The 24,159-nt window shown below is 42.4% G+C and overlaps 3 protein-coding genes across 6 annotated transcripts; 2 read left to right on the top strand and 1 right to left on the bottom strand.

The window, feature by feature from the left end:
* The first annotated feature begins 149 nt into the window (after positions 1-149).
* ogg1 (8-oxoguanine DNA glycosylase) lies at positions 150-7,418 on the top strand. Of its 3 annotated transcripts, XM_088368132.1 has the most exons (9): positions 152-384; positions 938-1,272; positions 1,331-1,510; positions 2,002-2,180; positions 2,248-2,395; positions 2,467-2,516; positions 2,595-3,975; positions 5,105-5,343; positions 7,353-7,418. In XM_088368132.1, the coding sequence occupies exons 1-7, from the start codon at positions 263-265 to the stop codon at positions 2,790-2,792; spliced, it is 1,212 nt and encodes a 403-aa protein (XP_088224258.1). In that variant the 5' UTR covers positions 152-262; the 3' UTR covers positions 2,793-3,975; positions 5,105-5,343; positions 7,353-7,418. The 3 variants fall into 3 exon arrangements, with proteins under 3 accessions (XP_088224255.1, XP_088224256.1, XP_088224258.1); XM_088368129.1 differs by lacking the exons at positions 5,105-5,343; positions 7,353-7,418 and adding an exon at positions 5,957-6,282 and having other exon boundaries at positions 150-384; positions 2,595-2,783; XM_088368130.1 differs by lacking the exons at positions 5,105-5,343; positions 7,353-7,418 and having other exon boundaries at positions 151-384; positions 2,595-2,783; positions 3,377-5,047.
* LOC148402821 (proline-rich transmembrane protein 4) lies at positions 7,290-20,181 on the top strand. The gene is made up of 4 exons (XM_088368128.1): positions 7,290-7,438; positions 14,140-14,822; positions 14,903-15,193; positions 16,451-20,181. Exons 2-4 carry the CDS (start codon positions 14,195-14,197, stop codon positions 18,427-18,429), a joined length of 2,898 nt encoding a protein of 965 aa, XP_088224254.1. The 5' UTR covers positions 7,290-7,438; positions 14,140-14,194; the 3' UTR covers positions 18,430-20,181.
* On the bottom strand, positions 19,811-23,856 carry LOC148402820 (cytosolic sulfotransferase 3-like). Of its 2 annotated transcripts, none has more exons than XM_088368141.1 (8): positions 23,676-23,856; positions 22,384-22,527; positions 22,167-22,295; positions 21,986-22,086; positions 21,777-21,903; positions 21,609-21,706; positions 20,470-20,644; positions 19,811-20,406 (listed from the first exon to the last, which is right to left on the bottom strand). In XM_088368141.1, exons 2-8 carry the CDS (start codon positions 22,520-22,522, stop codon positions 20,291-20,293), a joined length of 885 nt encoding a protein of 294 aa, XP_088224267.1. In that variant the 5' UTR covers positions 22,523-22,527; positions 23,676-23,856; the 3' UTR covers positions 19,811-20,290. The 2 variants fall into 2 exon arrangements, with proteins under 2 accessions (XP_088224267.1, XP_088224263.1); XM_088368137.1 differs by having other exon boundaries at positions 22,384-22,522.
* Positions 23,857-24,159: the final 303 nt, after the last annotated feature.

The raw sequence follows: 24,159 nt of genomic DNA, 5'->3' as shown, positions 1-24,159 counted from the left end.
ATTCATCTTTATGCGGTTAACCACACCACGAAAAATTTAGCTTTTTATTTGTATGTGTTATATGCGGGAATCGAACTCCTGCACACAAAACAGGCGAGTATATCACTCCATCGACCCTCACGAAAAATGTAGCTTGATTTTTTGACAACTTCCGCTCTGACGTCATCAAACTTCCGCCGGTAGACCGGCTGTAAACAACCGCGACAAATATGCAAGTCGAGGTTCTTTTCACTGTGATAAGGTTTTAGATGCATGCCAACAAATGCGTAAAATGATGGCAACCCACGCGGTTCTGTCATCGGGAGTCAAAACATGGAGGGCTCTAACCTGTGAGAAGTCAGAGCTCCGATTGGATCTCACTCTTGCGTGTGGGCAATCATTCCGGTACGTCAGTTAAACTAGTAGGCACACTGCAGTTTGCATTGGTAAAATCGTACGGGATTATTAAACAAAAATGTTCTCAAACAATGTCGATAGTACAGTGATCCCTCGCTACTTCGCGTTTCGTTTATCGCGGCTTCACTACATCGCGGATTTTTTTTCAAAATAAAAAAACAAACATTTCAAAGTCAAAATAAAACTTCTCAATTAAGGAAACATGTGTATAACCTTTAGGAAAATGTAGTATTGCTCCAAATGTTAGTTTACATTCCTTTAGAAGTCCGTTTTCGCGTGTTAGCACGATCGCGAATGAGCATCTTTCCGCTAAGTCATTAGCCTGCCCAGTACTTCTTGTTGGTGACCGCGGATTTCACTTATCATGGGTGGTTTTTGGAACCAATTATCTGCGATAAACGAGGGATTACTGTACTCGGTTTAATTACTGACCTACTGCCATCTAGTGGTATAGCATTGAATTGTTCTACCTGTCTGCATACTTTGCCGTCTACAACGAACAACCATTCAAACCAAAGATAACCCGCATATTTTTCCACAGCTGGAGGGAGACGGCAGACGGCCACTGGACTGGAGTGATGGGAGGACAAGTGTGGACTCTGACTCAGACCGAGGACACTTTGTGGTACCATGTTTATAAACCCAAAGACGAGCACAGAGGACTCATGGCGGAGAAGGATGGCGAGGAAACCATGTCACAGCTGAAATGCAATGCAGCCGTGAAAAAGGAACAGAAGGAGGTCATGGCTGTAAACCAGCAGGAGGACGAGGCCATGTTGAGAGATTACCTCCAGCTGGATGTGAATTTGAAGGATCTGTACAGAAAATGGGGAGCAGCGGACAAGCATTTCCAGAAAATTGCAGATATCTTCACTGGTCAGTGTTTGGATGCTCTCATTTATTAACATCACACATTCACATTTTCATTCCACAGGTGTACGAATGCTCCGCCAGGACCCCACAGAATGCCTTTTCTCCTTCATTTGCACCTCCAACAACCACATCTCTCGTATCCAAGGCATGGTGGAGAGATTGTGCGAGGCTCGGGGAAACCTGCTCTGCAAGCTGGATCAAACCTCCTACTACGACTTTCCTTCGCTGTCCGCATTAGCAGGTGCACAAATATTCTGCAAGTTCCGGACCTGTGCTGCCATAGCATTTTTTTTTAAATCTTCAACAAGAGTTTGCAGAGAAAATCCACGCCAGATCAATTTAATAATACTAGTATGGTAAATAGATTGCAAATGTAAACCCCTTTTATTCAAGTTTCATAATCTAGGTATGGCGGATCAAAATAAGTCTACACACCCCTACCACACAATTAAATTAAAAAAAAAAAAAAATTAAATGTCTTTGCATAAGTGTGCACACCCTCTTGCAACGAGGGCAAGGTTGTGTTCAAAATACAAATCACATTCAAATTCGAAATGAGTTTGGATTCTTTTGTTGACTTTTTTTTTTAGCCTTCATGGCCACATCAATAGAGGAAAAAGTGTCTTATTTTATTACATCTTAAAAACCTATATTTCAACCGGGCTGTGTTGACTTTTTATATATACTCTATATGGTGTCATAACCAACTTGAATGTATTTTGCGTTTTGTAGATAGCAGCGTAGAAGCCCGCCTGAGGGAACTCGGTTTTGGATACAGAGCTCGGTTCTTGCAACAGAGCGCAAAACAGATTTTGGACCAACACGGTTCCAAATGGCTCGAAGGTCTTCGCAGGGTCCCGTATTCGGAGGCCCGTGATGCTCTGCGTGCCCTACCTGGGGTGGGCACTAAGGTACAACGGACGAAATGAGCAACCACTCTGTCGTGAGCTAAAACTTGCCCGATGTGTTCTCCTTCAGGTGGCAGATTGCGTATGTCTGATGTCTCTAGATAAGGCCGACGCCGTGCCGATCGACACGCACGTGTGGCAGATCGCCAAGCGCGATTATAAATACGCCGCGGCCAACCAACCCAAAAGCATCACGGAGAAGCTTCACAAAGACCTCGGTTTGTGTTCGAGCGTATTTTGGAAGTATCTCAACTGGCTTTACCTCACTTATGGGTACTATTGTACGCAGGTGATTTCTTCAGAGATCTGTGGGGTCTCTACGCCGGGTGGGCACAGTCTGTAAGTCGATGAATGTGTCGTTGAACATCTCCACGCATTTGATCCATTCTAACCACAGAGCGACGTTCCATCTTTTAGGTGTTGTTCTGTGCCGATCTGAAGAAATTCCAAAAGCTGAAAGAAACGCCACATCTGAAAAGGCCAAAGGAAGAGTCCGACACTGAAAGTGTGGGAACGTGCAAGAGAGCGAATATGAAGACTGTGAAAAACAGGAAACCCAAGTCAGCGTCGCAAACAAAGGCAAAGATGTCCGTGAAGGAGGAGCAGGTAGTATGATACTGGACTTTTCTACATTTTGATACAACTATGTTAAATAAGCTAGTTTGCGTAATCATTGTTGTTTCTATTTTTCCATGAATTAAAAGAAATAGTACTGTATCGAGGTTTTTTTTTTGGGTGAATACAAAATGAAAATTTCAATCCGCAAACAGTTCCAGCTAATAGAAAGTAAATCGGCAAACATTGTTGCGGCCACTAGACGGCAGTATACACTTACTGTTTTACACGTTAATGTCATTTACGGGTCATCTGCTCGACTATTTTCAACGTGATTTCCCCGAGTAAATGCATTATGTGCTATTAATATGTACATTATGGCGTTTGTGTTCATATTTAAAAGCATTTCTGTGCGTTTCTAATTGGGTGCCATCAGTGCGCTTGTGTTTATTAGCATTGGTTCGACGTAGTCAGCTGGCCTTTTATTTGATTTTTTTACAGCAGCCATTGTGCCACATTAACAATATACAGTATGTGCATCTTCACGGCTTACAAGTTAAGATTCCATTTTCCTCCTCAACGCAAGGAGTCGGGTTCTTCCTGAATACATTTGCATGTGTTATGTTTATGTGTCATCCAACCAGAGGTGCTGTTTATGTGCTGAGGTGTGCAGCCATGTGCATTAATGAATGTGAGTCAGCGTTCATGCCCACTCCATTTAAGCCAAACACGGGCTGGGGGCCTGCTTCAGGGCAGAGAGGAACAGCAGACTGAGAATGGAGTCAAGAGAGCAGCAAAAATGAAACAAATAGGGAGGCTTTGGTGGATGCATGCTGATGGTGGGCACATGAATTTGAAAGGGAAGGCTATGTCCGAACACTTAACGCACAACTCAGCGTTATATAAGGGAGATGGTTCTTTGTCCTTGAGTATGGGGCATCTCTTCTCATCAGCTTTGTTTTACTGCAGTGAATGACTTCAGCAGCAGGGGGCGTCACAATTTGTCATGCCAAATAAAAACGTGAAAGTTGCCCATCTGGATTCATAAATCCTGAACAGTCACTTCCAAGTTTGAATTAGTACATGACCAAGGAATTATAATTCCTTTATGTTGGAACAAGCACAATTAGTGGGTAATTATGAAAATGTCTATTGTTTCTCTATGTTCTCTGTCATTTGTTACTTTCAATTTTCAGTTGACGACAATGAACTACAGTGGTCCCTCGTTTATCGCGGATAATTGGTTCCAAAAACCACCCGCGATAAGAGAAATCCGCGAAGTACGGTCACCAACAAGAAGTACTGGGCAGGCTAACGAGTTAGCTGAAAGATGCTAATTCGCGATCGTGCTAACACGCGAAAACGGACTTCTAAAGGAATGAAAACGAACATTTGGAGCAATACTACATTGTCCTAATGGTTACACATGTTTCCTCAATTTAGAAGTTTTATTTTGACTTTTAAATGTTTTTTTAATTTGGAAAACAAAATCCGCGATGTAGTGAAGCCGCGATAAACGAAAGTACCGAGGGATCACTGTCTTAGCTTCCGTGCTTGCTAGCAGCCAAAATGGTTAGCCTAGCTTTTAGCCACTCATCTCCAGGCTAGCACCGATGGTGACGACCATTCGGGGTGGACAAACAACAAATCACATTTGTTTAATAACTTGATTTTTTTTTAGCTACAGTTAGTTTAAACCATTTTTGTTAAATTCCACTTTGCTCAAGTGATGGTTAAAACTCTGTAGTTTCTAAAACCATGAATATTATTACTGCCGAATAGTATCAGATGTATTCAAGTGTGTGTGATACATTGCCTAAGATGGATAAAATAATGTTGATTCACCTTAGATGTGGTCAACCCAATGTAGCTGGAGCCAGTTTTTTCGGTTGGTTACGCCAATTAATCTTTGCAGTCTAGACACCCACTGACAGAATTGACTTGATGAGTTGGCGTATGAATATTTTGGCTGTTATTCGTGACCTGAGGCCTCATTAAATTTCCCAGCAATTAATACTTTCTTGCAACTGACTGTGATGAAGGCCCGAGTCCTTGTACAATCTGAGGAGGAGCCAATTACGCCTGTTTCAGAATTGAATCGCCGATAGCCGGATCAATTGAAATGACAGAATAGCTGTCAGTCGAATATGATTTACCGCGTGGATTATTAGATACACCTGCGCCATTAAAATAATCATCGGGTTTGTTATTGATTGACAGTGTGGAACAATTTTTCAAGATTTCTTTCCAAAAACACTGATAAATATTCAATGAATGGGTTCCATGAAAATAGAAGGTAAGCACACAACAGATGATTCCAAAGTCCTCATAAAAATAATAATAGAAGAAAAATACATTTTATGAATGATTAGGTTCTTTTTGTTTATGTTTATTGTTTTTGAAAAACATGTTTAAACCCCGCTCGGCGTTTCCTGCTGGCTCAGTTACAATGTAATGGCATTACGGCAATCCTGTGTCGTGCACGGGTTATTTTAGGATTATATCGGGCACTGCACGGACACAAATAACGACGGCTGTGGCTTTCTGCTTCACGCGTGTGCCACCAACAAAGAGGACACTTGCACACAAGCCGCAAGCTATTAACAATGTGGTTGGTATATTTACTCTTTTGTATATATATGATGTTTGCTTACAAAAGTGTCTTTTCTTCTAGTATAGTGTGAGTCAGACACATAGACAGACATTTTGGGGGCAGGTAAAAAAAAAGCACGTGTCACCAGTATGTTATTTAACTTTTGCATTTATTTCTGTTTGCACAATCAATGCAATAGTACATCGATCAAAGAGGATTACAGTGGATTAAAAAAAAGTCTACACACCCCTGTTGAAATGGCAATTTTTTATAAAATTGAAAAAAAAACCGATAAATATTCAGAAACTTTTTTGCCAGTATTTGCTAACCTGTGACCAATAAAATAATTAAAAGAAATTATGTATATATTTTCAAGAGGGGAGTTAATAGGTTAATTATATTATATTTTATTCTTTAAATACTGATGAATTTAGAGGAAAAATTGTATGTGCTTGAGCACCACCTAGTGCCTACGTGAGCACGTGCCTGGTTGTGAGTACTTTTTCCACTTCTGTGAAATAAATTTTTTAAAAAATAAATCACCACTCGCATAATATAACGACATAGCTGCTCAGTGTATATTGTAGTATATGATTCTTTCTCATTATATTATGCATGCGTGTTCCAACAGGAGTGTTATTGCACCCCAGAAGGTGAGCAGGTGCGGGCTGAAAAGCAGGCACTAGGCCAAGGTGCAGCATGATGATGCAGAAAGATGGGAGCCAGCTCATATTCCAGCTTGTTCTCCACTGATGCGCACCAACGCTATCCGCTACCCTCGTACCCTTCAAACACAGACGGCAATTAAAATATGCAGTTGAGGCTACTTCTAGTCATGTGAATCATACAAATTAACCCAGGTTGGGTATTTTAGTGCTGCAGGATAATGTCAGTATGCTACAATGAGCCCCCAGAGATAAATGTTAATGTTTTGAGTCATCACTATCTTTTTTTTTTTGCTTTGCGTTGGAAATAAGCTGCTAAAATTAAGTAATAAAAAGTAGTTTTGTTGCAGTTGAGTGTCGTTATCGAATGATAGGAGTGGCGGCGTCTGACATCAGAGCACACAGTGTTAAAGGGACACTGTGTTAAATGTACTGCCATCTAGTGGTGCCACAGAGACCAGCATCCACCATTTTTTTCAGCAGAAATACAAACAAAATGTTATCCCAAAAGACTTCTAGCATTTCCTAAAGTCCATTTTGTTTTGATTCACTACTTATGTTCCTGTTTTTTATTGTTGGTAATTATGGTGGTAAAGTAATCCCTCGTTTATCGCGGATAATTGGTTCCAAAAACCACCCGCGATAAGTGAAATCCGCGAAGTACGGTCACCAACAAGAAGTACTGGGCAGGCTTACGAGTTAGCGGAAAGATGCTAACACGCGAAAACGGACTTCTAAAGGAATATAAACGAACATTTGGAGCAATACTACATTGTCCTAAAGGTTAGACACGTTTCCTCAATTTAGAAGTTTTATTTTGACTTTTAAATGTTTTTTTAATTTGTAAAAAAAAATCCGCGATGTAGTGAAGCCGCGATAAACGAAACGCGAAGTAGCGAGGGATCACTGTAGTTTTTTTTTTTTTCATGGTGGTACTTGTGAAAAAAATTGAACCATTGTTATAAAAAAAGTGGTTTGTTTGGATAGCATTTCACTAAATAGATAACATTGATTTAATATAGGAGCTTAGTCGAATTAAATCCGTAAGGTAACAATATATGACGTCACGATCCACTTGCCAGCTTTGTGCGTGCGTGCGTCCGTGCGGGGTTGGTAAGCTTGCGTAATGTGTAGGCTGCGGTTCCATGGTGAGTAATTGCGCTCTCCTGCTGGGGGGGTTAAGGGGGGGCAATGGACAGTTGGGCATATGGAGAGAGATGCAGCGCTGGGAGGGGGCGCGTCTCCCTCCCTCTCTCTCTCTCTCTCCAGTCGTGCTCATTCACTCGTGGTCGAGCCGCTCGCTTGCTTGCAGCAGAGCCGAGCTGCGAGCGTTCGTTCACTCTCCTCTTCGTCTTCCTCCAGTAATCAGCCGTGGACTATGGACACTTGCCCCGCAGCGAGAACGTCCTAACCGGCGTCGTGGCGCAGAGGAGGCGCACAGCTAGCAGGTACGTCAAATATAAATATTTTTTTGTCGTGGAGGCTGCGGTGCGGCGTCACTTTTGCGCAGTGATACAATGTGACTAAGCGTCGTGGCCATTATAGGAGGCTACTGGAGTCAATTTCTCACCATTGTACTCGTTGGAATATTTTACTACTTGATTCTCTCATTTGAATATTGATGGGGGGAAGCAGTGTATTTTTTTTTTCCGTGTATTTTTTTTATTAAGCGGTGGGGGAATAAGTTGTGGCCTCCACAAATTTTAATAATCTAAAGATATTATTTGGGTGGAAATAAATTGAGCTGTATATGAAATTAATGTTTCTCATTGAAATTAGTCCTTTCCAGGCATCAAAAACACTATTTAATATAGGAAAAATGTTAAGTCCATTCAGAAATTATTGGAATATATTGTATTATATGAAAATGACATCACAGTTGCTCAAGGCTCAGGTATTGGCCAATTACGGCGCAGCTTGCAAATGTCACATGACCAAAGTCAGAAAACAGGTGAGCTGCAATTGGTCATGACTCATTTCCTGAGCCCTGAGCAACTGTGATGTTATTTCCAATTGACAGCCAGTGGAAAAAATCTTGCAATGGACAAACATTTTGCTGCTTAATTCACATTCCGCAAATGCAAAATTAATCAGAATGGATAAAAAGAGAGATTAATTCAAAATATAATGAAACTAAAACGAATTAATTATTTATATTGTATCATCTAAAAAAAAAATACCAGTGCTGTCTGACATACCAAGTAAAGCCAATTAAAAACTGCAGTAAAAGTGACCCGTCACATTAAATGTGACATCCCTGCATGAGCGCAGCATTTCCTTTTATTCATTTTCCATTTCTATTAAATAGGTCATGAATATTTATGCTGAACCGATTAAGGAAATTTATAATTGCCCTGGCTAATAATCCGAGTTTGGCTCACATGCTGTGTTACGTTTGTGGTGCGCCACAATTACAATGGCCTCACCTTTTAACCTGCGTTACGTTTTTACTCTTTATACTGTATCAGTTTGAGAAGGGTGTTGCTTTACAACATCTTGTTGAAATGTGCTCGACTACCAATCCCAGGTCAAACGGGCAGAATATCGTAGCAGTTGAGAAACCTTTTTATGAGTTGATTCCGAGATTCCGATAAAATGGAAAAAGGATCATGGGTTGTAAAGCAGTTAAGGATGATAAAGAATGTTTTAGTAGAGAGCATCTCTGGCAATTCTGCATCAGCTTGTTAGGTTTCACAAGGAACCAAATTAGCCCCGATAATAACTCAGGAAATTAAAACAGCATGCCAAGCACACAGAGTGGAAATATCTAGCAACAAGTGGGCGTCGACGTTTTAGCAGGTGCACGCCGTGTTGTGTTTGTGTGCAGTCACAACACACGAGTTTGTCTGGGTGCCAACGTGGCCGAAGATTCACATGAACCTTAGTCTGGAATATTCGGGAAAGGAAACTGGTTCTACGTGCTACTGGACGGCTAGCGTGAGCCGCCAGATGAACTCAATTCAGAAGAAAAACAACACGCCCAGATCCACTGGCAGGACAAGGAGGCCTCATCTTTCCTTCAAAGCAGCTCAGTAAAGATTTACAGCTTGTTTCGACAGTCCTACCCGCCGCTCATGGACAAGTTGGCTGGAAGAGGAGAGAAGATAAGCCTTTTGTTTTGAATTACGAGTGCTTGGACTACAATAATGGCTGACCTTGGAGGCTTTTAAACAAGCAGTCTTAAAACGTCACCACTGAGAAATAAAAGCATAGCAACAAAGGGCACTTAGCATTAAAACACAATCCTGGGCTTTATGAAATAGCCGTCGCAAATGTTTCAATGGCAAATGTTTGCCGCACAACACTTCACTTAACACCTTTTATTGCATCCAGCTGCAAGCGAGTGAGACTTTTGCTTCCCTCCCTTGTTGCAGGCCAACACTTGACGACTTGTGATGTCTTTTTCCCCCGACAGTGTTTTGGCGCTTGCACAAGATTTAGCAGCTGTCTTGCGTGCTCATTTGTGGTACGCGTCACTGGGAATGTGGGAGCCACGATTTGGACACCTGAATTCTTAACTCATTCACTGCCAACCCAGTTACCGTAAATTTCGGACTATAAGCCGTGACTTTTTTTGCTAATTTTGAACCCTGAATCACAAGTGGTGCGGTTTATAGTCCGAAAATTACGCTAATATCTTTGTCGTCTATAACCGTCATGAGTTACGCATATGATTTTGGGAATGGCTTCGCGTTGGATATGAAACATAACAGAAAAGGAAAAATGCTCAGCAGCTTTTCTTAGTTGGCAATGAATGTCTTATTGCTTAAGCCAGAAAGAAGACATCATCATAAAACAAAACGTATTACTCACAGTATATTTAAAACCATGTAAAGTCACTAGCTTAATGCTAACACATAATGGGAAACGCCATACACAGGCTAGCAAATAGCATCAATGTGGCAGTGTGGTAACACAAAAAATATTGAATATTTAAACACAAATGGTGCAGCAACGCATCTAGACAGACAATATAACGATACTCGTAGGTATTGAATGGAACCCCAGTTTACGAATGATCCAGTTTATGAGCAATTCTGTTTAGGAAGAACTTTTTAAAAGAATATTTACCTTCAGTTATAAGTGTGGCCATGGAAAGAATATTGGCCTGGCTACTTTTTATTGTTTTAACTCAACCAGTTTGATTATTTACTTGTTTAATGGAGATGAGCTACCGAATGTGAGTCGATAAGCATTTTGTGCACGCCAGCACCCCCCCTCCTTTCCCCCATGATGGCTACGCCCCTGGTAGACAATGAAATTTTCTGGAAAAGCCTTCTACGGCTGCCGTCATGAGTCAATATTTGCTGTGTGTGTTTTGGAGGGTACTCAAACCAGCCCACCCTCCGTGACCTTTCATCTGATGTGGTGAGGCTCAGCACTTTTAAGACGAACATCCGTTTCGGACGGAGATCAAAAGCGTTTGGAGTCTCGTCTCCTCTGCCGGCGCGACCTTGCCGGCTGGAAGGGAGCACATCCGACCCCCCTCCCTCCAAGACACGGCTTTGGACTCCCTTAAAAGCTCAGCGGGCGGCATTTGAGGGATAGTTGCCTATCAGCACTTCAGGAGAATCAATTATCCTCACGTTTATTTTTCGAGATTTAAAACGGCGTAACATAAATGGAATTTTTAGCGGTCTTTAAAGGAGCAAATCTGTCAAATAAATAGAAGAAGCTGGAGAATATTATGGAGGCAATCCACATGTTATTCCAAGGTGTGGAATTTTTAACGGTCATAGCCGCGACCTCCCCCCACTACCCCACATACCAAGATAACCGCACATAGTCTCCCTCCCATTTCCCCGCTTCTCGCTGGGCTTCACAGCTTCATGTGTCCACCTACAGTCCATAAGGCAGTGCAAACAAATCTTACACGACGTTGCTAAGGGCCAGCAGGAATATTCAAACAGCCACTTTTTCATCCAGCTTTGCTAGCTTGAGTTTCTATTGTAGCTTTCCTCAGATTTGGAGATGTTTTTGAAGGAAGTGTGGAGTTAGCTTAAGTGATGGGCACTCGGAGATCAAAATACAGTGATCCCTCGCTACTTCGCGTTTCGTTTATCGCGGCTTCACTACATCGACGATTTTTTTTCCCAAATTGAAAAAACATTTAAAAGTCAAAATAAAACTTCTAAATTGAGGAAACGTGTCGAACCTTTCGGACAATGTAGTGTTGCTCCAAATGTTCGTTTACATTCCTTTAGAAGTTTTCACGTGTTAGCATGATCGCGAATTAGCATCTTTCCGCTAACTCATTCTCGGTGTCTTTAAAATTATAAATTATAAAATTCAAATAGAGCAGATGTGTTTTGTGATAAACATTTTCTGCTCAAAATTGTCAAAACACAACTACTTTTAGTAAATACAAAAAAAAAAAACAATTTCAAACTTTTTTTCAGTAAAATACTGACAGCCAACAAATTTATGTGTCCTAAGAAACATTCTCGGTATATGAAAGGAAACATTTTGCTGCCAGGCTGTCTGGACGCTGGCAGAGAAGAAAAAAAAATTCTCTCAAATATTCCACACACACCTTCCCGTCTGTTCCGTATGAACTAACCAACATTACTCGTATTAGAAATGACATCAACGTTAACGAGATTAGCCCCTGTTCCGCTACTTAGTCATGTGATCACAATCGTGTAATCTCTCGCTGCTGTACTATTCCATATTGTCTGTAAGCATTTCCTGTTCTGGAGAAAGAACATATTGTGCAAGAGAGCGTGACGCCATCTCCACAACATCCACACACCCCGCTTGAGCAGAATGATGTGTCCTTTGACCCCCGGGGAGAACAACATGATGGAAATACTCAGGCTGGCTGCACCCATCTGCCAAAACGGAAGCCAATGTGCCAATTTCCTTCTCTTTGGGGATTGTTCAGATTAACGCTGCACGGTTGTTTCATTTCAACTCATTGAGCCAGACAGAAACATTCAGGAGGTCCACGAGTACGTCTTGTTCTCCTTTTAAGATTCATTCATCTAAACACTCAGGCTTGGGCATGCTGGAGTGCTTTGGAACAAGACGGTGATGTGTTTATTAAAAGCCATTTCTCAATGATGATATTGTTTCCGTTTGGCTGCCAGCCATTTCGTGCGTGTACGGGGAATGGAAACCTCACCGGAGTGGGAATGGAACGTTCCTTCAAAGTATTGCAACGGACAAAACGGCCGATGCACTTTCAATCGCTTCATTCAACAAAATAAACATCCCGGCTAACAGTTAGCTAGTAACGTTCTCATTGGCTGGCACCCACGTCACTCACCGGGCACACTCAAAGACTTAACGAGGGAAATGTCAATATTGCAAAATCAATTTTTATCTGAAGAGTCACTGAAATTAGATATTAAAACAAAATTTGATACCAGCACCCCTTTTTTGTCCATAATGGCCCATTCAGTTTTTTAAATGGCTATTGTCATTTAATTTTAACCAGCCTGTCCTTTCTGCTCTAAATTTAAACCTTCACTCGTTCCCCTCATCCCCCCGCGGTCCTTTTTTTTTTTTTTGCTGTCAGCTTCATCTCATCACTGGGCCACTACTTTCACCCGCCTACCCACCCTTGTCCTAAAATGATTCTCGATGAATGCTGTATCGCTGGGCTGGAATTGTGCAAGAAAGAGAAGTGGAAAAGAGGAAAGGGAGTTGAACTGGACCCAAGCCAGTCAGCCTGAAAGTCGAAGAACTGAGACGGGAAGCAAAATAAACACAGAGGCAGGCTACTGTTATGCCTCAGCATGAACGATTGTTCCATTACGATTGTCTGTGACTTTTCGTTTTCTGACTTTGGGAGCTGTCATTTATTTCCAAGTGTGGAATAAAAATAAAAAAATTGAATGAGGTCATTCGCGTGAAACGTGCAATCGAGTCTTCACGGGGGTGAATGAACCTTTGGTGACTCATTGGCTATAGAATGAGTCCTCCACACGGAATCATTTCTGCTCCTAATGTTACACACTCTAGTTTCTGCACAATCTGCCTGGGGCGTTTCTCTCAGTGAGTCAAAGATAGAGGCCAGCGTGAACAAGGAAGGTTTACGTAAGCCGTGTGCTAAAAAAAGGAAGAAAATCGTTTTTGGGACGAGCGAAGGGCAGCTGCTATCAGTTTGGTCTTTGAGGATTGTGCAAACCTTCAGACTTGAGGTGTTTCTTTGTGTCGGTGGGTTCTTAATAAGCTCTATTTCATCACTTTGAAGAAATCATAAATCAAAATGACATGAAAAACTGTCAAATCCCGTGAGTAATATTTCATTGATTTATTTCTGACATACCGCATGACAACAAAACTCGACGCCTGTTTGACAATCAATCACAACTCTGGTGAATTTTGCAATATTTGGCTTTGAGAGTTTTTGGGAACGGGAGTTTTCATGAAACCGACTTGACGCATCCTTTGTATGACGTGCCGGTCTGCAAACCCCCCCGTAGAAGTTCCATGTGACTGCTGACTCAGCAGAGCAAATCCACAGAATAATCCGAGACAACTAAGAGATAGATTTGTTTTCAGTATTCCTGTAGTCAATCCCGAGTTTGCGTAATTTAGTGATACGGTGAGCAAGGACCTTTGTCTTGCATGTTTCCCGGCCCGGGGGCCAGATGCGGCCCGCCACATCATTTTATGTGTCCCGCGAAGACAAATTGTGCATCAAATTCGTGTGTCATTACTAGAATTGCAAATTGTCTTCACTTTTCGTAATATCTTTTTTTTTTTTTTTTAAATATTTGACCAGTTTTTACTCGTCTGATTTGAAAACGTGTTATTTGTCGGTTTGTTTTGTAGCTTTTACTGTATATAATATAATTTATTTGGGTTGACAGTCATAATGGCCCTCTGAAAGAAGCTATGACTACAATGTGGCCCGCGAAAAAAATAAGTTTGACACCCCTGTCCTAATGTATGAAAGTCTCAAATTATATACATTGTAAGCTACACAACAAACTGATGACTAACTAGTTTTGAAATCAGAGACTAGTAAAAACTATTCATTTTTTAAAAAAAAGATGAATAGTAATATATTAGAAACATCTGTATTTTAAGGCAATTGTAGTATTGACACAAAATCGAAGCACATTTTGTTGACACCATTTGGTGAAGTCATGTTTTTGGATCGTAAAATGTAGCAATTTTTTTTTTTTTCCCCCAACAGAAGCCCAGTGTGAGGATGATGTAACAGCAAGAAGCCCCTGCTCACCACTCAGGCCATGGCTTCCATGCCACTCCTTTTAGTAACCTTCCTCATCTCCTCCCTCCGTCCATCTGATGGCCAGGTCGTCATTGGCACGTCGCCTTCCTTCTCTCCTCCGGATCTTCCCAAAGACTCTCAAGCCACCACTAAGCAGACAGATGGATCCTGGTCCTCTTTGCCTCCCGGCGGGCGCAGTGGCGTGCCAGCTAAGGTTACAACGCGGGATCGGCTGACAACAACAAATGCAGCGCAGCAAAAGCCGAGAATACACTCCACCATGTCAACGAGCCGTGGGATAAACGCAACCGGGCCCAAGATGGACTCCAGTAGCCCGCCACTCAGAAAAACATCGAAGGAAAATGTGCTCGCTGACAAAGCGGTGACTGCTGGAGTTCAAGACACACGTGAATTGCAAGGACTCGGATCAGGTAGCACAACGCTAATTCTCGAAAAGGAGGAATTGCTCGCGCCTGCGCCGACGACTATCGATGAATCGGCTCAGTATCGAGCGCAAGCGCAGACTAAAATAGCTGATGTACGCAATTCATCAGTGGTCGCTCGGGCTACGGAGCCGCAAGTGACCACGCAAATTGTCTCTCGAGCAGCTCCGTCTGAAATAGCAACACAGGCCACGCCCCCTGCTGGTGAGGAACTCAACCCTGTTCAGTCATTTACATTCAAATCAACACTTGGACTTGACATTATATTTTCTTCTAATTCTCAGGTGATTTGGAACTTCCCATTGACAGAAAAAAGGGGTTAGTGACTTTAAACGAATCCTCCAACGCCACCACGGTCAGATCTACTGGAAAACCACCGCAGACTCCAAGACAGCCGGTCACCAATCCAAACGAGATTTCACTCCCAAAGATCATAACCGAGAAAGTAACCGAAACGACAACTACATCTGGAACGCTCCTCGCTTCCGAGTTGGATCGGAAAAGACCAACCAAAGCAACAAACAAAACGACACATTTGGAGAGGAACCGAACACGGACAACTCTGCAGCCAACAGGTAACTGAAGAACTTTGTTTGACCATTTTCATAAAAAATAAAATACTTTTCTGACAACCAAAGACTACTTTAACGCAAAGGGAAAGGTATTTGAAGGTAGATCCAGATGGCAGCAGGGTGGGTTGCATGGAAAGGAAATAACTGGAATCCTTGAAAAACATTCATACAAAAGGAAAGTGGGTTCAAGAAAAAAAAAAAAAAAAAAAAAAGACTGTTGGGAATACAGAAACCTTGGGTGAATGTGTGGTAAAGGAATAAGCGATAGAAACTCAGAGAATAATGAAAAGCAGATGTATAGAAAAAAAGCAGATGGAAAGTGTGACACATGGGCAGATTGTTTAGGAACAACACGGTAACGGAGACATCATTTTGCACGACTTCCATGTGTTCATTCAATCCACGCCAACGGTGCGTGTGGTTTGGGGAACACTTCAAGCTGGAGGTACGTTAAGCACACCCAGCTGTGCATTGTGGAATGTGTCCACATCACACCCCTGAAAGTTGCAAGGAAGGAAGTCAACGGAAACCAAGAGGTCAACCCAATAGCTTGGCCAGAAGAAGAAGTTGGAAGTCAACAATGGTTCGTTAGCCAAGTGGGCAAAATGAGAAATTCCTGTTTGACATCCTTCCAGGTCCAAAAATATAGACGCTTACATCTCCATAAATTGACAAATAAAGATGTTACACAATTCATTCCATAACGTAACCCTCATTAAGAAACGTAATTTCCAAGTAGGACCCGCTCTGCATTACGTCTGGTACGCTAATGACATGATTAGCATGATACGATTATATCTGTGATTATATACGTCGGATGTTTTGCCAGTCTAGTTGAATTACATAATGACATAACTTGACTGTAATATCCCAGTTGGCTGAAATTTGTTCAGAACTGGTTTTATCCGGCCTCACATAGGAAGTACTTACAGTACATGATACTCGCATTCCTAGTTTAGAGGTTTCATTTGGTTATCGTCCTGTGGTGAAATCATATTTAGACCTCAAGCGGTTCGCTACATGACAAGCTAGCATAATAATGAGACTGGATTGGACCAGATGGTACAGTGATGGATGGCCAGCTACACCCCTCTAGTGGCGTTAGCATAGCGTTTAGTTGGCAAGAGAATAAGGTCGGACTATATCTTTAAGAGCGAGGTCCTATTTCTACAAGACCAGACACTTGCTAGTTGATTTTAGCAACTGACCGACCACAGCTAGCTTGCGCTAACATGAGACTTATGTGGTTCTTTTTTTCAGCTAACCCGACGATCTTGGCTACCAGCGTCGCACCAGTCACCCTACCCAGCTTCATTGATCCGAAGACTCGCTCTATTTTATTTGTAGGTCCTCATCAGGCTTCCATGTCGCCCCCGTCTGCCAGCCCCGCACCCTCCCCAAATAGAAGCCTCATCTACTGGGGTGACCTGAGCCAGAATCTTACTTTTGCGTGGGAGCTACATGTCTACGGTTCGGCGAGCCTTTTCTTGCTTTTGTTTGCCGGGTCGGCTCTCGGGCTCATCTTGTCCCCGGGTTCGAGCTGTCCTCATCGAGGGGCTCTCGTGCTGGCCAACGCCTTGTTGTTTCTGGTCGGAGCTCTCCGGGCAGCTCTATTCCTGATCGATCCCTACGGGACGCATAAAATCCTCCCTCGTTCGGCAGTTGCGGCTATTTACAACTTGCCGCTCCACTTGCTGGTTTGGACCCAGGCTGCCTTGGCCCTGCTGGCCCTGAAGGCGGCCGGAGTGACGGTTTTACCTTCAACGTTGGAGCGTACTCCCCTTGTGGCCGTGTTGGCTGTGCTTCAATGCACTCTGCTGCTGGCAGCAGATCTGTTTTCGCCAGCTCTGTCGCCCGTGGTGCCTGTCACGCTGCAGGTTCTCGCCCTATGCTGGGGTCTGGGTCTCTGTCTGGGATTCCTCTTCTATGTCTTCCCACGAATACGTTGCCCTCCCATTTCTCACCCCGGACTCAACGAAGAAGCCAGGAGAAAGGCTTGGACAGGTAGTAGGAAAGAAGGGATCATTCTTGGAAAGGTGCTGGCGGTTTGTGCAGTTGTTGGAGCACTTTGCTGTGGATTACATGTTCATGCCACCTTTTGGCTCTATGGACTTCTCGGGGACTGGATGAGCTTTAACTGGGGCTGGTGGCTGGTTCATTTCTGGGCCAGACTACTGGAGCTGGCCTGGGGCTTAGGCCTCCTTCTCTTAGCTTCGTGGGTGTTCTGGAGGCCCCACTGCTGCAGAGGAAGAGACGAGGGGGGAGCAGGAGATGGAGGAACCGCGGGAGACGTGCCGTCCCCCGGCCATTCTGGACCTTCCTCTCAGCGGCACACGTGCTGGTCCAAGATAGTCCAGAGTCTGACGGGAAAACCGTGCAGAAAGTCCGATAGTAACGGTGTTGGAGCTGGAGGTCAAGCAGAGGTGCCCAACAACTGGGCTGGCCAGGAACGTTCTGGAGTGGACATCACAAAGAGCCTCATCAGGAACCATAATCACGATCAAGCACCTTCGCAAGCTCAGTCCGTCAAAGATAGCAACCGAGTACGAAACCACAGAGGTCGTTCGGCCGAACGCGGCATATCCGATGACGCCACAAGCTCACTGCTGAAAATGCAGGCACTCGGACGGACTCCGCAACGCTCCGTCAGTGGAAGTCTGGAGACCGACAGAGACCCCTCCCTCTCAATGTGTGACTTTGATCTTCGACCCCCGTCCCCCATTAACCTCACCCGCAGCATCGATGAGGCCCTGCACCGAGAACACCTCCTCGAAGGGGGTAGCTTGTTTCAACCTTTTAACCAAAATTCCCAATCGCCCTCCCTCGGATCCGGAGTCATACCGGGGCTCTGGCTGCGTAGAAACAGTGACCCTCCGTTTTCCGAGAGCAGCGAGGCTCCCACAGAGTCCTCCATGCCTCTAGGGGGCAGCGTTCTCAGCAGTGTGCCTAGCAGGCAGGTGACTGCTCCACCCACACCTTCCCATCAGGGTCACAGGTGGGCCGGGAACGAGACGGGAAACGTCCCCTCGTCCGTGTCTTGCCCCGTGTCGCTTCACCCCACCAGAATATCAACGGGACATCTCGGGGAGGAGGGAGTGGACGACACGCGACCCTTCATCACACCAGACTCTGAGCAGGGGCGGGGGAGGGCCACAAGGCCCATCGGGTCACGCAGTTACCTGGAAGTCAGCCGACATGACGACTCTGCAAGTGTGAGCAGTGAAATTATTGACTTATGAAACAAAACATCCATCCATGCATTCAATTTTTTGTCTCGCTCATTCTTACAAGGGTGAGATGGAGCCTAGCCGATATCAAGAAAGAAGCATTCACGCTCACAATTTAAAATCTTCAATAAATCTAACGTGCATTATTTTAAAATATGTGAGAAAACTCACACAAGCATGAGGAGACCAAACGACCGCCACATAATCTTATTGAGGACTGTTTGGCTAGGGAGCTTGCAAACAAACTAGCTTAGCGCTAAGCTAATATGATGCTAGTCCAACACGAGGTAAAACATCCAGTCTACCATTGACTCGAATCCAGCACCTGATTCTGGAGGCTAAAATAGTAAAAATAATAAACTAAAAATGAAAAACGTCCTGGTGTAGATGATGTCAATTATTTGAGAACATCGTGGAAAACGCATACATTGCGTTCCGAGGGATTGTCCCTCCTGATTGAACTCATTAAGCTTCCTAATAAAATCTAATTAGATTATCAAATGGTTCCCTGAGAACATCGCCAAACATCATTGTTCCGGATAAAAGACAAACTGAGCTCTTGTCGTTCACTTTTGTTTCTGTGTCCATATCGATAATCGTTTTGTTCCAGAGTTTTCATTTCAATTTTCCTCTGTTATGTAACAATGTGCCATCCATGACTTTTTTTTTCGTGCTTGTAATGGTTCTGTAAACCCGCAGCCGATGGTAATTAACTTGTCAAGTATTTGTAAGCCCTAAACATGCTACTGCTTGTCAGGGCTGCTTTGGAATTGACGGGATTGATTTAAATCACAACCACATTCACACTTATACATGTAGTCTATGCTTACATGCGGTTAACAGTAGATTATCAGAATTGGGTAACACCAATAGCATAACAGAATTCAAATAGAAACGCTGAATTTCAACCCGCCACAGATTTTTAGGACTGCGCCGAGAATTAACATCTGGCTTGGCATGAACACACTATGGCTGCACTTAACTTTTCATCAAAGCACTAGACTGAAGTATTTTATTACTCGAGATTAAGAAAAAAAAAGTGTCTTTCAAATATATTCTATAGAAGCAACAATGTAAATACTTTTATTTTTATGTTGAATAAAGATATATTTGAAACATAGTCACGATTGTCACTGTGAAAGACAATCGGAAGGTTTTTTTTGCTGACTGTGCTGTATTGTTGTTTTGATATCGGGACTTTCTTGGCTGCGCTAAGGATTGAAATATTGATTGATATTATGAAAATCTTTCGATTCCCTTTGAAAATTAAAACAAGTATTTTTGGGTTAAAAAAATATTCCCAGTGTACAGGAAGGAGCTTGAGTGAGCATGTGCAATTGGTACGATGCAAAAGAAGACATACATGAAATAATTATTTATTTTATTGGCTAATTATCAGTACAGGAATGATTTATATTAGCCAATCAGACCATGACAGGATGACGTCGACTTTTCCCAGCGATGCTTAAGTTGTTTAGTGATTTCCGTCCAATGGTTTTGTGTTGTGGTCTCCATTCCAGTGTATTTCAAAGATGATCCTGTCTCGTTTGTTCCCTTTCATTTTCTTCCAGACCAGAGAGAAAGTTCCAAGTGTGATCAGTGTTGCCCTCCCTCTTAAGCTTACACGCCATAGAAAATAAATCCATGTGTAGTGCAGATATTCAGTATTAGCGCTTTTTATTTGGGTCATTTAACATTTATTTCATTTTGCCGAATTTCATGTCTGGATTCAAATAAAAAAATGGAAACATGAAAAGATCCTAATTCACGTGTACTGTGTTTGATGACATTATATAAAACTGTCGACAAGAAGAGGAATCTAGAAAAGCTTGCCGGTGTAGTTTGGCGACATCTTGAAAGACCAACCGGTTTGTTAAATCACTTCGGTGCGAAAGCGTAGTCCAGGAGACCTAATAAACTTCTTGTAGTGCTCATCACAACGTTCACTTTGGCTCACAGTGAAATGATTTTTCCAGTCACCAACTTTCCCTTCAAAAATGCAGAGAAATCAATTCAGAAGGCATTCCAACCGGCGGCCATCTTGTTTCGTACCTTTTCTCATGAAAGGAGACACCTTCAGATTCATTAAGGGGGCGTTGGTGAAGTTGGTCAGTTTGTTGTCTCTCATGTTCTCAAACTGCACGGCGGTCATGATGCTTTCCTTCTCCTCGGCCGAGACGGACAAGCCGAGGAAAGTGCACAGCTTGTCGATCTCGCGTCCCACGTTCTGCGCACGTGGAAGGCTTGCATCAAAAGATTTGCCTTTCAATTCACAACATGCTCTACCCACTCGGAAATGATGTAAAGCGAGACTTGCCATGTCAGTACAATGGTTATGTAGTGTTAGGAATGAAAACATTGACCTGGAGCTATACCATGAAGCATATATTTACATATTACAGTTAGCTAGCTAGCTAGCCTACGCGACAAAAATACATTGTCATGATTTTGAAGCCTCATTTTTTCTACACTTGGCTTTTTTTGGTTATATAGTGTTAGGTAGGAATGAAAACATTGACCTGGAGCTATAGGATGAAGCATATATTTACATACTACAGTCAGCTAGCTAGCTAGCTAGCCTACACGACAAAAATATATTGTCATGATTTTGAAGCCTAATTTTTTCCACACTTGGCCTTTTTTAGTTATGTAGTGTTAGGAATGGAAACATTGACCTGGCGCTATAGGATGAAGCATATATTTACATACTACAGTTAGCTAGCTAGCTAGCCTACGTGACAAAAATACATTGTCATGATTTTGAAGCCTCATTTTTTCTACACTTGGCTTTTTTGGTTATATAGTGTTAGGTAGGAATGAAAACATTGACCTGGCGCTATAGGATGAAGCATATATTTACATACTACAGTTAGCTAGCTAGCTAGCCTACGCGGCAAAAATACATTGTCATGATTTTGAAGCCTCATTTTTTTTACACTTGGATTTTTTTGGTTATCTAGTGTTAGGAATGGAAAAGTTGACCTGGAGCCATAGGGCGGAGTTAAACTACAGTTAGCTAGCTAGCTAGCTAGCTAGCATACACAACGAAAATACATTGCCATGATTATAAAGCTTAATTTTTTACACCTTTTTTTATCATTCAAATTTGGCAAAATTAGACGATATGTTTGTTTTCATTTTACCAGGACTTTAAATCATTTTAACTAGTGAAGCTATTGCTAACATTTCACCTCGGTCAGATCTTCATAGAAAATGTAATGCAGATTTGGATACGTTTGCTGCTTCTCCCACCAGCCGACCACATGCTGATGCCAAGGTCCATACGTCACTGAAGCCATAGAAGAGAAGATTTATGTTGGATAGAAGGATGGAAGAGCAAAAAATCCCACAGTCCTCACGTTTGCCCTCCATGAATCTTTGCAAAAAGCCGTCCCAGTCTCCCGGTGCGGGGTGGATGCTGTTCATGCGGCAGAAGTGGAAGAAGGACACGGCAACGTCCTTCGGGTTACGAGCCACGTAGACTGTCTGCTCGAAAAAGACAGCGACGAATCTCAGCTTTTCATTTGTTACCTGCCACGGTTGAATGCAGACATAGCGCACTTTTTACCTTGCAGTTGTTCTCCCAAAACGTTTCGGGGACAAGCTGGACCGGCAGGTGAGTTTTAATGAGACGAGGAGTGATTGTGAGTTGGTCTGCCAGGTCTTTTCCTTCGTGAGGAAGAGAACAATTGTCAAATCTATGTAGAGATACGTATGTGAGACAGATAAGACTTTTTTTTTTTTCAAACCTTTGGGATGACCAGGAATGCAGAGTTCCAGAAATGGCACTCTCATATACAGAGGGAGAGATGTTTCTTTCTCCGGCTTCGTCTTTCCAAAAAACAGGCGATCAAGGAGGTAGCAGACCCAAGTAGTTCCTGACGTCATAATCAAAATACACAGTAAGTAAGCCGAAAACGTGTTTTAGTGATCAATTTGAATTGTGATTCGTGTTGAAAACCTCACCTGATTTTGGGTAAGTGGCTATGACGATGTCATCTGGTTTGGCCTTGAAGGTTTTGACGTTTTCCCAGTTGTCAGTGAAGAATCTGGTCATGGGGACGCCATGGAAGTCAAAGAGTTCTGGTCGAGGTGGCGCCTCCATCTGGTCTTCGGTTTAAAGCAAAACGGTAAGCACAGGCATCGGGTCATTCCTCAATTCAATTGCGCAATCGTGTATCGACCTTGTGTGTTAATAATGAAAATGCAAATTGTCTTCACTTGCTAGAAATTTTTGTTACCGTTCATTTTTTAAAAATATTTGAACACTTTTTACTTGCCTCCGATTTCAAAACTAGTTATTCACCAATTTGTTGTCATACATTGGGGACCTCATTATGGCACTCCAAAAGGAAACAAACAAAAACAAAAGAAAAATTCGTTTAACAGCCCGCCTCAATGACTGACTTGTTTAGCCACTTGCTGCTATTCATTCAACAGAATACTTGTGGCTTTCTGCTTAAATAAACTCAGGTTTCACTCGGTGCGTAAATTTGTCAGTTTTCTTTTTTTTTTGTGAGGTTTTTGGCTCTGTGACATTTTTCTCATTTAAAATGCAGTTTATGACTCAGCTCAGTCAAGACAAGTCGGTGAGACCAGCAAAGTGCCTACGGCAATTTTGTGGAGAAGGAATTCCGGGCGGTATACATCTCTTTTTTTTAAACAACAAAATACACAAAAATGATTTGTTTAAAATGAACTATTCGGATTTATGCCACCACACTTGTTAGTTTTCGTGTAATCCCTCCCAGTCTGTTTTTAGTTGTAATTGCTCATGCAATTAAAAAAGACTCTCGAATGATCACAGAAACTTGACATTCATTACCAATATATCATTCAATGCAATCTTCCAGAGCCTAATAATAATAATAATAATAATAATAATAATAATAATAATAATACAGTCATCCATTTTCTATACCATTTGTTCCGGGCGTGCTGGAGCCTCGAATAATAGTAATAATAATAATAATTATTATTATTATTATTATTATGAAAATAACCAGAGTTATTTATTATTTATATATTTAAATAGTTCTTTGTTTTCAACTATACACACTGTATCTCTCGACTTCCCAAACCGGCTATACCGTCAAGTGATGTTAGAAATTCAAATGGCAGTGCACTCATTATACTAGTAAAATATTCATAAAATCAGTTTATGATGTAGAAGCCAAGCACCCAAAAAGATTTAACATGTACTTACTATCAGCAATTGAAAAGCCATAATAAAGAATTATGCATAGAGTCACACTCACGCTAGACTCCTCCCGCCTGTAGGTATAAAGTCGAAATGCTCCTCAAGCAAGCATGCAAGAGCATGTTAGTGAGCATGAACAGTTTCATCACGGCAGATTTTAATGCCGTGGTAGACTGCAAAACAAACCAGTTCATCCAAAACGGCGTGGCGTGGTGATGTCCTGGCTACTTTTGCGCCAATGTGCGAACCATCCATCGCCCCCGACCCCCCCCCCCCCCCCCAAAAAAAAAAAACATTTTGCATTTATTTTTTTAAAATTTATTTATTGTAAATTTTTCATATAAGCCAATTGATTACATGTGGATATATATATAAAAGTGTAACAATATAGACATCTATGCTATAGACGTCTATGCCATAGACGTCTATAGCATAGACGTCTAATAGATGTCTATTAGACGTCTATGCTATAGGCGTCTACGGCATCCCCAACGTGGATTGCGCCCTGGGCGGTCGCTCACATTGCTCATAGCAAAAACCGG

Source organism: Syngnathus floridae, chromosome 2 (genome assembly GCF_059516105.1).
Source record: "Syngnathus floridae isolate MCC-2025c chromosome 2, RoL_Sflo_1.0, whole genome shotgun sequence".
Lineage (NCBI taxonomy): Eukaryota > Metazoa > Chordata > Actinopteri > Syngnathiformes > Syngnathidae > Syngnathus > Syngnathus floridae.
Note: the sequence above shows the minus strand (reverse complement) of the source record. Positions and strands in the feature narration are given on the sequence as shown.

Excerpts from the sequence above, each read along its gene's own strand:
- ogg1 (XM_088368129.1), top strand. The coding sequence starts at position 263 with ATGCGTAAAATGATGGCAACCCACGCGGTTCTGTCATCGGGAGTCAAA. Across the intron at positions 2,181-2,247 it reads TACCTGGGGTGGGCACTAAG|GTGGCAGATTGCGTATGTCT; the intron begins GTACAACGGACG and ends GTTCTCCTTCAG. Across the intron at positions 2,784-5,956 it reads TGTCCGTGAAGGAGGAGCAG|GAGTGTTATTGCACCCCAGA; the intron begins GTAGTATGATAC and ends GTGTTCCAACAG.
- LOC148402821 (XM_088368128.1), top strand. The coding sequence starts at position 14,195 with ATGGCTTCCATGCCACTCCTTTTAGTAACCTTCCTCATCTCCTCCCTC. Across the intron at positions 14,823-14,902 it reads ACAGGCCACGCCCCCTGCTG|GTGATTTGGAACTTCCCATT; the intron begins GTGAGGAACTCA and ends TCTAATTCTCAG. Across the intron at positions 15,194-16,450 it reads GACAACTCTGCAGCCAACAG|CTAACCCGACGATCTTGGCT; the intron begins GTAACTGAAGAA and ends TCTTTTTTTCAG.
- LOC148402820 (XM_088368141.1), bottom strand. The coding sequence starts at position 22,522 with ATGGAGGCGCCACCTCGACCAGAACTCTTTGACTTCCATGGCGTCCCC. Across the intron at positions 21,904-21,985 it reads TTTGGGAGAACAACTGCAAG|ACAGTCTACGTGGCTCGTAA; the intron begins GTAAAAAGTGCG and ends TTTTTCGAGCAG. Across the intron at positions 20,407-20,469 it reads GTCTCCTTTCATGAGAAAAG|GGAAAGTTGGTGACTGGAAA; the intron begins GTACGAAACAAG and ends GCATTTTTGAAG.